At 45.9% G+C, this 12,812-nt stretch overlaps 1 protein-coding gene across 4 annotated transcripts in view; it reads right to left on the minus strand.

Annotated features, from left to right (window-relative positions):
• Nucleotides 1-814: 814 nt before the first annotated feature.
• LOC147436769 (nucleosome assembly protein 1;4-like) overlaps nucleotides 815-12,812 on the minus strand; it is a 71,467-nt gene continuing 59,469 nt past the window's right edge. For 2 of the 4 annotated variants that reach the window (XM_086486195.1, XM_086486193.1), the window contains exons 8-14: nucleotides 2,253-2,311; nucleotides 2,007-2,184; nucleotides 1,872-1,915; nucleotides 1,588-1,786; nucleotides 1,482-1,502; nucleotides 1,337-1,395; nucleotides 815-1,245 (exon numbers count right to left, since the gene is read on the minus strand). In XM_086486195.1, coding sequence (XP_086342321.1) covers nucleotides 1,239-1,245; nucleotides 1,337-1,395; nucleotides 1,482-1,502; nucleotides 1,588-1,786; nucleotides 1,872-1,915; nucleotides 2,007-2,184; nucleotides 2,253-2,311 — 567 coding nt within the window. In that variant the 3' untranslated portion in view covers nucleotides 815-1,238. Of the gene's footprint in view, nucleotides 1,396-1,481; nucleotides 1,503-1,587; nucleotides 1,787-1,871; nucleotides 1,916-2,006; nucleotides 2,185-2,252; nucleotides 2,312-12,812 lie in introns of all 4 variants that reach the window. The other 2 variants (XM_086486196.1, XM_086486194.1) reach the window with 1 other exon arrangement.

Here is a 12,812-nt window from a genome sequence, read left to right on the forward strand (position 1 = left end):
ATCTCTCTCTCTCTCTCTCTCTCTCTCTCTCTCTCTCTCTCTCTCTCTCTCTCACACACACACACACACACACACAACACACATGGTAGATCGTGTGTTCGATAACTACAAGCAACAAAAAATGTAGTTTCCTCGGGGCATTTCAAAGTTTTCAATAAAGTCAAGGCAAAAAACGTACTTTTCCCGGGGCATTTCAAAATTCACACAACACGAACACCTGCTCTCTCCTGGAGAGGGCATCACTATAAATAGTTCATCATTAATTCTCTTATATTGAAAAGGTTTTTATCTGAGCAATAAATCCTAGTGATGTTGCCGTCTTGATGAACATAACTAAATGCTGCACACTAAACTAGGCTTTTTGCACATTCTTAACTCCACTGCTACCATTTTGATACCAATGCAAGGAAACCTCTGTAAACATGCAAGATTCCCAGTATCCCAAATTTTGATACCAATGCAAGGAAGCCTCTGTGACAAAGCAGTATCACAACTTTTGGTACCAATGCATGCACACTCTAACGAGCACTTCGAATGAAATCCCTGAGCCCTTCACTATGATTCACCAAGAACAGCAACATTCCCTGATAAGTTGTAACATGGCAGTCTGTCAAAATCTGATACCAATGCAAGGAAATTAGAGTCCATAGCCCTTATCATTCTTAACCATTGACCACGAAAACATGTAACATTCCAGCTATAGATCCGGAGTTATAGTTATGTGGCTCATGCCACAGTCAGTTTTCTACATGGTCACCCGTTTTACGAACAACTTCATTGTGCATATGATCAGAGCATTCAATGGTGCAACAACTCTTATGAAGCACAGATAATTAATTAGAAATAATTTTCACTAAGTTCAAGGCTGATGTGAGTTGCAGCAAATCATGATTCTGTCACAATCAACGAGTGCTAGGCACACCAAAAAATTTGTGAGTTTCATAGAAAACCTGATGTTCACGTATAGCCATGTGAAGACATCTGAGAGAGATTGTCTCACTCCAATTCCTAACCACACTCTACAAAGGTAAAAAGCTTTGTGTGGCTCAAAGTATCCTAAGGAGCTAATTTGAAGCGAAGAAAGCACCTGTTTACAGTCTTACAAAAGCATATGTTCTAGACAAAGGTAAGAGAAGGCATATATTTCCTCCAAGCTCGAAATAGAAATGCTCTCACCTCTTGTAATCTTGTAGGTTGACGCGGTAAAAAGAACAAGCCGGCTTCAGAACTAGAAACACTCAAGCCCTGAGGAATAAAATCACTACCAAGATACTTCAAACAGGAGAGGCCAGGCTTCCATGTGATCTTAATACAAAAGACTCCGTGCTCATCTTACTGTTGTTTGCATTCTGGAGGCTGCTCTCCCTTGGGCTGCGCTGATGAGGGTTTCTTTGACTGTGCACCAGAGACCATCATATTTAGATTCATACTCTCCGGGATGTAATAACTCAATTTTTTTGGCTGCGAGCAGCCATTTTTACCTTTGATTTGGAAGCAGGCTTCTGCAACATCACAGCACAGGCTCACAATCATACCTGCTCTTTTGAATATGAATTTTAACATAATAATTGGACTTGCTTATCTTACCTTGTTGGTTTTCTGTTCCTCCTCTTCGTCGTCATCTTCTTCCTCGTCCTCATCTTCTTCATCCTCTTCATCTTCCTCTTCAGCTTCATCTTCATCCTCTACGTCCTCGTCTTCACCTTCCTCAAATTCATCCCCTTGCAATGCTTCTCCTGTAAACCAGGACACTGCATGCGGGATGATTTTGTCTTTTATCGTCGTCCTACACATCCACAAGGTTGAAACAGTAAGCAGCCACATCACAAATCACGGCCGATTGAAACAAGATATCCAGTCTTGCAACACACCCTATATCATAATCCTGTTCCATTAGATCCTGCAAGCGTTCTGCCTGGAATAAAGAAGCAATAAAATTTAAATCCGTAGACAAACGGGCCCCAAAAGCCGAGTTAACCAAGAAACTTTTGAGTTGATGATTGTACCGATTCTTCATCCAAATCCTCATCGTCCTCTGGTACCTTTGGTGGGTCAAAAAAATTAAAAAAACTTTCACAATCTTCGACCTTCGTCACAGGCTTCGCATTTTTGGATCCCTTTTTGGGCTTTTTCTGCAAAACTTTCTGGGTCACATTCTTTCCCGGATGCCATTCAATTTCAGTCCTGTACACACAGACCGATCTTGAGGTAAGTTCCTCCAGTAGAAAGCGGACTAGTATACAACAACTTACCCTGTTGCACGCTCTAGGATAGGATCTTCTTCTTCAGCCATGTGGTACACCTTTGTCAACTGCAAACATGTAACGCATTTAACTGCTTGAAATGCTGACCACACACATGTAAACAACACAAATAGCCATCATCTATCATGTGTAACCGGCTTGAGTTACTAGCCAAGTAATGACAGACAGAAAACCTTGAACTTTCAGCACAATACACACACACACACACACACACACACACACACACACACAGAGAGAGAGATGAAATGAAATGAAATGAAATGTTATATTAACGTCTTCAAAAGGCCAAAATGACCTATGAGACCAAAGCGTTACAATGTGGTGAATCTGATACAAAGTCAAGAGTAACAAAATGAAATGACAAAATGATAAAATGATAAAATAAAAGTACTATGGGATCCTAAACTGGTAGGTGTGAACTATAAGCAGCTAGCTGGGATAGCTAAATCACAAGTCACAAGAAATCCAGCATCGGTCGCTAGCGGATCTCATCAATCTCCTCCATGGACAGCAGTCTGACCGGACGTCGTGCATGTCGGGCCAAACTGATCTGAATCCTCTGATCTAGCCTCCGTTGATGCTGTGTAGTCCTCCGCAGTCGTGGGCGTCTGGATATCCCCAGCTCAGTCGCTCGATCGATCAATGTGCCTCTGGTGTGAGGCAACAAGATCTGCTGTGGTAGTAGCTCCTCTGGGTGTCCAGTGTCTGCTCTAAAGAAGCCGTGATGTCTCTCTGAGACTGGCTAGCCTCTCCTCTCATCATGCTCTCTGTGTCTACGCAACTCGAGCAGGAACAAACCCAAGCATCTCTGATCCTCGTACCTCATGACTCTGGAGAGTGGTCCAAAGCCCTCTCTGAACAAGCAATGGAAGCGGCCTCATATCTCGTAGTAGACGAGGCAATGGCATGTGTAGTGTAACTTTGTCTCAAGCACCATGTCACATAGGGTGCATGTCCTGGCCTCTACTGGCACTCCGCTGTATCTCCCATTCTCGATCCGCAATTGGTGTGAGGATGTGCGTATCTGGCCAATGGCACATCGTATCCCATGAGACATGTGGGTGTCCATGTGGATGAGCCCGGTGGTCTCGGACTGTGTAAGAGTCGGAGAGGGTGCATCCAATGAGTACTGGAAGGGGGGCAATCTGTCTATACTGAATCCATGTGCCTGGAACCATGATGTCATCTCCCCATACCAACATGCTGTTTCTCCCTGCCTAGCTAACTGTCGAGAGGACTGAAGTGCAAGGTGGGCGTATCTATCTCTGGGAAGTTCCCACAAGCGGTGTAGGAAGGAAACAAATCTGGTGAGCGCCTCAACTACTAGTGGGGGGGCAGCTAGCTCTGCTCAAATAATGGCACATAGTACTGAAGCCTTGGCTCTAATGAGCCGCGAGATCATAAAGACCAAAGGCTTCTCCATGTCCCCCCATCCATCAATACGACCTGTTCTCCTGTGATGATCCAATGAAGGCCCCCATATCTCAGCTCCATAGAGCAGTACAGAAGCCACCAAAGTGTCAAAGAGCCAGACCTTCATCCGAGGCTCCTGAAACTGAACCTGTGAACGCATCCTCTCCAATTTCCCCAATGCCGAATGGGCTCTGGTCAATCTAGTCTCTGCTACTCTTCTCAAAGAAAATGTTGGTCCTCTAAAAACCACTCCAAGGTAAGTGTAAGCATCTATATATTCCACTGTCTCCTGGCCATATGTGAATGCGGGCACTGACCTCCTGATCCACTGTGGGGTGGTATTAAATACCATGACTTTGGTTTTACCAAGGTTGACAGACAAGCCACTCTCATGGGCAAACCTATGCAAAGCATCCAAGTGATGTTGCATCCCCTCCGGAGAGTCGGAGATCAACACAATATCATTAGCATATAACAATAGCGGAATCCATGTCCCTGTCTACGGTGCACCTCTATCACCATCTCTCTCAATGTAGTTAGAAACCTCATCCGCATACATATCAAATAGAGTAGGAGAGAGCGGGCATCCTTGCTTCACCCCAATAGTGGAGTGAACCGGTGTAGATAGACCCTATGAGCTGTGTACATGCCCTGCTACTGATTTGTATAGTGCCATGATCCCCCAAATGAGCTCTGTGGGTACTCCCATCTCCTGTAATCTGCGCGTCAATCTAGCTCTGGGTACGCTGTCAAATGCTTTGCGAAAGTCCACAAAGCTACAATAGATCCGTCTCCCACGGGATCTTCCTTCCTTCATGATGGCCCTGAGTGTCAAAATATGGTCAAGAGTAGAAAAACCTCTCCTGAACCCTACCTACCCAACAGCACGCATTCCCTCCCTCCCTGACTATCTACTCAGCTGCTGCTCAAGAATGGATGCGTACAACTGTGCCAATGTGTGTCCCATCATGATAGTTCGATAATTTCGAGGCTCCATAGAGTCTCCTGACTTGAAGATAGGTACGATCGTAAACGGGCTCCAAGTACCAGGCAAGCCCTCTCACATGGCACGGTTAAACATAACTGCTAGAAGCTCTGCTAGTAGATCTTTGGCATGCATGAAATACTCAGCCACTAAGCCATCATGATCATATGCTCTCCCATTCCTCATCCTGTCAATGGCCTTCTTCACTATCTCAACGGTGAAACAAGCACATGTGTGTGGGCATGGATCGGGGGGGGTCGGGAAGGGGCTTCTGTCCAGAAACTATATACAAAGATGATGCGTACTGACCCCAGGTCTCTGTAGAGGTAATGGCAGGGGGGAGACTGCTCATGAAAGAGCCTCCATGCCTCACGCGAGTCCTGACTCAAGAATAGCTGGTATAGATCCTACTCTAGTCGAGCCAAAAATGCCCTCTTCTTTCGCCGCACTAGGCGTTGGAAGTCAATCTGTGAATGTCTGTGTGTGATGTCCCCCAAAAGCACTTCCCTCTGAAGTCTAGCTCTAGTCTGACGACATTCCTCATCATACCAGTTGTTCTGAGGCATGCTCCCAAAACGGCGTCTCTACTCAGGCTGTGTGTGTGGATATGCCTCCGCTGCTGCATCATGTAATGTCTGTGTCAGTATGATAGTAAGCTCCTCCACAGGTCGCCCCGGCTCCTCAATGGATAGGCGTCTGTAAATCCCGTCAATGTATACAGAATCCGTCTCCCGCGTGAAGATGTAGCAAGTAGGGGCTACTACCCGTGGAATGTGTCCTACATTTAATTGGAAAGAGATGGTCAGCGACACAATAGCATGATCCACTACCACCCAACAGGTCTAGGCCCAACTGTGAGATCCTGTATACTAGATATGAGGCTCGGTTGTGCCATGACCATGTTGGCTCCATGTCTGTGTGCAAAGCATGTGAAGCCTCCCGCATCGGGAAAGCTTTGTAGGCCATTCAAGATGGCCAATCCATGTGCAATCCCCATGTCTATCAAGTGCCGTCCATACTCAGTATGTTCCCCATCCTCTGATATTCTGGATAGGCCCGTCTCAACAATATCCATCTCTCTCAGCATCTCCTCTAAAGTATCATATAATACCGTCTGATGATGGGCAGTCCTAGCATTGAAGTCCCCTAGGATGATTATGTCGCCATCTCTAGAGAATTCCCATATGTCATCATCCAAAATAGAGAAGGGGGATTGTATTGACGTACTCGAGGGAAAGTAGCAAATGGCAATGTAAAGATATCTACCAGTCTCTACTCTCAATCTCACCCACATGTACCTAGCTTGCGCATCCCTACGAGGTATATGTATCGATGGTTGCAATTCCTCCCTGAATAACACTGCCACTCCTCCTCAGCCCCGCCCTCTGTGCTCTGATCATGTCTCCTGTCTACAAACTGTCTTCCATCTGTATCCATCAATGTGAGGCATAGATTGCCCAGCGGCCTGATGTGTCTCGGAGTAGAAGATGATGTCTCGCCCAGTAAAACTCTCCTCAAAAGCACCCACATCAAGACGCATAGATCCATTACAATTCTAGATAGCAACTTTGAGTGTGGTCCCATACGTCTCACACCGTCATGTGGAGCGTGGCTCCAATATCACGACTCTTCCATCTCGGTGAAAAGCGATCTTACCTTTTTCCCTTGCCGCTCTAATCTCCGGCATTCCCTCCTGCATATGAGCGATTTGTGAGAGAGTAAGATCATCCCCGAAAAAGATGCCCGTTTTCTTAAGAGTTGGTCTCTTCTTCAAAAAGTCCTATGCTTCCATGGAGGAAAAACGAAGGATGAGTGCCCTTTCTTTCGAGGTTTCCCCCTTGCTTCCATTTTTCTTGTTGCCCACTCTCCATGCTCTTGAGTGCATCGACTCATGAACCCCCATCAAAGCTATGAGTTCTTTTACCTCTTCGTCCACATTATCTTTGTCTTTAAGGCCGCAAATTCTCACATGTAGAGAGCGCACACGCCTTCTTTGCTCCTCTTCTAGTGTCAGGTTAATTATGCTGGGTGTGGACGTCATAGTAACAGGGAATGGCAGTTTTCATGACTCCGTGCCCCGTTCCGCGTTCCCATTTCCCGTTCCGAACCCCGTTTCCTGTTACGAACGTGAGTGCTCTAAACAAGGAATGGCAAATTCATGGGCGTTCCCGTTCCCCGTTTAGCGTTCCGACTGCCGTTCCTGGTAACTATGGTGGACGTTGTTGTTTCCTTGCTTCTCCCCTTCTTGGCAACCTCAATCCATTTCTCGACCTCATCAACCTTCTGTTGAGTCTTTGTGATGACGTCCACCCAAGAGGTCGTCATTTCTTTGTGGTTGCTTTTCCCCCTCTTTGATGGCTCGCACTTGTTCTTTGATTGTGTTGAGCTCTTCTATTACTGAAGGTTGCAATTCTCCTTCTTCAAGCGTGTTTCGGGAGCGTGCCTTGGCGAGCTCCTTCTTGAGTGATGCAATCTCTCAGTCTTGGGCCGTCAGCCGACCTCCCATTGCCGCGATCTTGCTTTCTTGGGCCGAAACACGAACCTGAAGCATTCTTATTGTCCCTAATGGTTGGCGGTTGATATTGTTAATGTTTTCGACCATTTCTTCTTTGCACTTTGAACTGCATCTTCTAAGGGGTCGGCCTTATCACTTTGCTTCCTCATGTTTGATCAATGTCAGAAACGAGGAAAAATTGGCCTACACGCACAGGTGCTTCCACATTATGCGTACATGTTCCACACTGAGCATACACGGCGCATTTCCTGCAATTTCTGCAAAATACGACCAAGCGACAAAAAACCCCGTTTTATGTAATTTCTGCAATTTGTCAATTATGCAATTTTGAATTTCTGCAGTTACTGAATTTCCTGAATTCTGCAATTGTTTGAAGGCCTGAATTTCTGATTTTTTTATTTTGGGCGGACTGTCTGCTGCTGCTGTACCTGCGGTGCTACTGCTGTACCTGCCGGGGAGGGGGGGGGGGGGGGGGGGGGGGGGGGGTGCAATGTGTGTGTAGAGGCAGCAGCAACAAGGGGGGATGGTGGCAGGGGCAGCACCTAGGTTGCAGGCCGATCAGTAATACAGCAGCTATAGGCGAGTGGGGCTGCAGTGGAGCAACAGCAAGAGCAGGAGGAGCAACAAAAGCAACGCTGTGGGGGGCTGGGGGAGCAACACGCAATCGATGACTGTGCAAATACTATCATGCCCATTTTGAGTCTTAAGAAGATCAAAAATAAAATCCATGGCAATGCTTTCCCGACAACGGGAGCGTATGGGTAAAGGCTGTAGGAGTCCTAGTGCCTTCTGCATGTCAAACTTGACCTTTTGGCACTAAATTCATCGTCCCTGAAGATGGACGATCTGGAAATGAAACTGCCGATAATAGGAGCGCAAACCCAAAAAGCTTCAAACTTCATGAACATTCTTCAAATCGAGCCAATCACGAATGGTCTCAACTATGAACGGATCCATCTTCACACCTTCTATTGAGATGATGTGTTCCAGAAAGTGTATCTCTGGCAAGAAAAACTCGCTCTTTTTCGCATTTATATTGCCGCAGTGCCTAGAAACCTGTAGAACATGGTGTCGGTGCTCTGCCTCACTCTTGGAGAAGACGATGATGTCGTCAAAGAAAGTGGCCACAAACGATCTATACTCTTTGAAAGTCCTATCTATCATGCGGTTAAATGTAGCCGGAGCATTTGTGAGGCCAAATGGCATCACCAAATATTCGTAAATCAAACATATTTGACCTTTGTTCATCATTCAGTTCTTTCAAGAAGATCAAGTAAACAAATAGGCTGGATTTCATTAATTTGGAAACAATCGAAGCCGATACAAGTGGGACGGACTCGCCCTTCAATTCTACATCAAGTACAATCTCCTTGCCCTTCTCATTCTTCAAGATGGCCTTCCTTCCCATATACTCGACCATTGCGTTGTTCTTGTGGAAGCAAGGGATTCGAATCTAGGAGGACGTCACATCCTTCCAACGACATGATGTAAAAGTCCTCGAGCCCTAAATACCCCTGACAATGCAACCAAAGTTTGCCAATGACAGGTGTAATGGCAACATCTCGACCGGGTGCCGCTAGAACAGCCTCAACCTGTGGCCTCATGTCCTCGAGCGTAATTCCAAGTCGAGCCACCAATTTGGGTGAAATAAAGTTGGCCTTCACTCCTCCATCAAAGAAATTTAGGGCTTCTTGGTCTCGTGCTTTGCCCCACGCTGGGCAAAGCTCAGTGCTTTCGTTTATCTAATCAAGGTCGATCCCCACAGTGAAGTACCAGTCCAGCTTTCATCTTTCCTTTCTTTCCGCGCTCTTCAACTGCTCTGAAACTTTCTGGCTTGTTTTCTATTTGTCCTCTGGGTGCTTTGTGTGGGCAGTGTGCCAACACATGCCCATGCTCTCCACATCCAAAACACTTCCCCTCTTTGAGGTACTCAAATCACTCTTCGTTTGTTATCCCGGGAGGTGTCTTTCTTTTTCAAAAACTTTCTTCTTCTTCTGAAACCATTATTCAAATTTTGTCTCGTCCTTGTTATCATGAGTTGATCATTGGATACGTCAATGTACCCGCATGCATTGCAAACCCTTGCTTAGCATGTCCCATCAGTTGTTGTATGGACTCGGACTTCTACAGTAAACAGTAATCTTGTATCTCTTTGGGTAGGCCGCAGCAAAATCGCTCAATCTGTTGCTTATTTAAAAGAAGAGGCCAGTACGAAAGTATCCCAAAATCTCTGGCAGTAGATCTCTAAAGTATCTTCTTTGGTCATCCAAGATGATTCCAAGCAGTAACCACATCACGTTCGTACTCCTGAATGAGCCTTGAAGAAGTAAAAAGTCGCTTGAACTCTAGCCATTTCAACGGAGCTTCCTTTCACAACAATAGGGTGGACCACTATGTCAGTGCATTTCCTTTCAAATAAGATGCAGCCCCCCTGACCTTGGAGTGCTCTGAATAGCATCCTCCAAAATAAGCTATGTTGTATTGTTGAATAAAGGCGAGGGCCTTATGAGTATTCTCAAAAGCCCGAAAAAGTGTGAAACTTCAAGGCTTATCGACCTCCCTTAAAACCTTTGGTCTTCTTGCTCTTGTCCTCGAGAAAGTCATATTGGTTGCCTCTGTAGAAGTCCTTCCTCTTAGAGAAAAACATCTGGCTCATCAGGGTTCGAACTCTCAAAAGAGGATGAATGATTTTCGAGATCTTCGGTTGGATCTGCTCTTCTTAGCCTTCTTCTTGTTCTTGCCGTGTCTTTTGCGTCTTTCTTCGTTTTCTGCTCTTTTTGTCCTCATCACCGGAATAACAGGAGGAAGAGCTATCAGAACTATCCGAAGAGGATGAGGATGAACTCAAAACACCCTCAGAGCATACGTGCTTCATTGACTTTCGTGCATTTGGAAAAGGAGACTTGTGATCCAAGTAGCCAGGGTAGTCTACTCCTCGACTGTGTCTAATCGGTTTCCTCTAGAGTCAGTTGACTCGTCTCTCTAGCACTTCGTCAAGTTCATCTTCTTTATACACTTGCGGAACACGTGTTTTCTTCAAAGGTGAGTTCAGAGGTGAGTTGATAGCCGTACGCCATCGAGAATGCCCCGCGTCAACTAGATGTCTGGTCAAAAATTCGCACACTGAGGATCCATTGAATATTGGAGCATCTGTTGAGCACAGGTATCAACATGCTCGACTCTGCATCTACATTCATTCGTATGCCCTGGCCGGGAATGGCTGCACTCTGCCCTAGAGTCGTCAAAAGGTGGCCGTCATCCATTTGCATCTTCTGTGTTCTCACCCAACCCGCAGTTGTCAGGTGAATTCGTCTAATTCTTGCAAGATTCGTCACCTGAATCAATGTGTGTCGCAGTAGAAGGCATAGAAGGAAAATCAACTAAGCTCTGATACCATTGTAACAGACTTTGACACCCCAAGTCGGAAATTTGGCATGACGCACGAGAAAATACTTAAACCCACTTCACACAATCTTATCACAATTCAATAGAGGCGACACGGCCCGGCCTAGTTCCGTGCCCAGAAGTATTGGACCCAAAGTCTAGCGTCCCTTTCAGTATTTATTTTTATATATTAATGCTTGAGCAAAGTACAAAGTCCAAGGGTCCTCTCGCTCAATGCTCCCAAGCAAATCTGAGAGACAAAGCGTCCCCAATTACAACTTTATAGCTCCATGGCCTTCCAAAAGTAGTACATGAAAAGCTTCAAGTTCTAAAAGCATCCAGGCCCAAAGCCAACACTCCCACCAACCTGCGCTATTCACGAAAATCCGTGCGTTGCTATGTCAACAATCGACAAAAATCGCAAGATTGTACAGACAGCCTGCCACATCAACATCTCTTACGCCTTCTGGGCTTCTAGCATTATTTTTTAGTGCCTTGTGTCCCCTGGGCCCCATTGGAAGGGGCCCCATAGGTTGAAACACCTTATAACTTTTAGTTTGTCAATTTCCATTTGGATTTATCCAGGTGGTCATGCCACGTCATCACTTTGTGACACACAAAGCAGATGAGAGTCTCTGTTTGCTTAGATAGTATGGAGTTTGGAAGATGTGTGTGTGTGCGTGTGTGTGTGTGTGTGTGTGTGTGTGTGTGTGTGTGTGTGAGAGAGAGAGAGAGAGAGAGAGAGAGAGAGAGAGAGAAATGAAATAAAATGAAATGTTATAATAACGTCTTCAAAAGGCCAAAGTGACCTATGAGACCAGAAAGTTACAATGTGGTGGATCTGATACAAAGTCACAAAGAGAGAGAGAGAGAGAGAGAGAGAGAGAGAGAGAGAGAGAGAGAGAGAGAGAGAGAGAGAGAAATGAAATGTTATATTAAACGTCTTCAAAAGGCCAAAATGACCTAAGACCAAACTGATATAATCTTGGTGGATCTAATACAATATATGGGTACAAAAATAAGATGAAGTAAAGTGAAAAACTAAAATCTTAACTGCTAGATGTGAACTAAGCAGCTAGCTGGAACTGTGTAGGATATGAGTGGGGGGGGGGGGGGGGGGGGGGGGGGGGTGGGTGGGGGTGAAAGTAGTGACTGGAGGCTAATACAACACAATGTGGGTGGGTGTGTGGGAATATAATGGGTGAGTTGATACAAGATGAGCAAGATGTACAATCCTCAAAAGAGCTAAATCATAAGAGATCCATCATCGATCGCTGGGGGATCTCATCAATCTCCTCCATGGCAATAGTCTCACCGAGCGTCGTGCATGTCGGGCCAGAGTGATCCGAATCCTTTGATGCAGCCTCTGTTGATCTTGTGTAGTCCTGCGTAGTCGTGGGCATCTAGACCTCCCTAGCTCGGTTGCTCGATTGATCAACCTGCCTTTGGTGTGAGGAGGTAGCTGCACCTCTGGCTGCCCAGTGTCCACTCTAGAGAAGTTTGTGATCCGTTTTAGAGACTGGCTAGCCTCTCCTCTCATTAGGCTCTCTTTGTGTTTGCGCAGCTCGAGCAAAAACAGACCCAGACATCTTTGGTCCTCATCCCCATGACTCTAGAGAGTGGTCCAAAGCCCTCTTGAACATGCAGTGAAAGCCGCCTCGTATCTCATAGTCAATTGAGCAGTGGCATGTGTAGTGCAACTCTTGTCTCAGCCTCTCAGGCTCCATGTGACATAGGGGACATATCTTGGCCTCTGCTTGTACTCCGTTGTATCTACTAGTCTTGATTCGAAGCTGATGTGAAGATGTGCGTATCTGGCCAATAGCACATCGTATCCCATGAGATAAGTGGGTGTCCATATATCTGAGCCTCGTCACAAAACCATCCTCAGTAAGCTAGAGAAGATGCTCTCTATAGAAAGCCATCTTCGTGCCCAACTCCTGAGCCGGCTATATCCAAGTCCTCCTAGTATCTAGCTGAATAAGTCTTGGCGGATGAGCCTGGTGATCTCGCATTGTGTAAGAGTCAAAGAGGGTGCATCTAATGAGTACAGGAAGGGGGGCAATATGTCCATGTTGAACCCATGTACCTGAAACCATGATGTCATCTACATATACCAGCATGATGTCTCCCTGCAAAGCTAATTGTTGAGAGGACTCAAGTGCTAGGTAGGTATATCCGTCTCTAGGGAGGTCCCACAAGCGGTGTAAAAAGGAGAGAGAGAGAGAGAGAGAGAGATCTTTTACATCTA

The sequence above is a fragment of the Adiantum capillus-veneris genome, chromosome 17, assembly GCF_014529385.1.
Source record: "Adiantum capillus-veneris isolate H3 chromosome 17, ASM1452938v2, whole genome shotgun sequence".
Classification (NCBI taxonomy): domain Eukaryota; kingdom Viridiplantae; phylum Streptophyta; class Polypodiopsida; order Polypodiales; family Pteridaceae; genus Adiantum; species Adiantum capillus-veneris.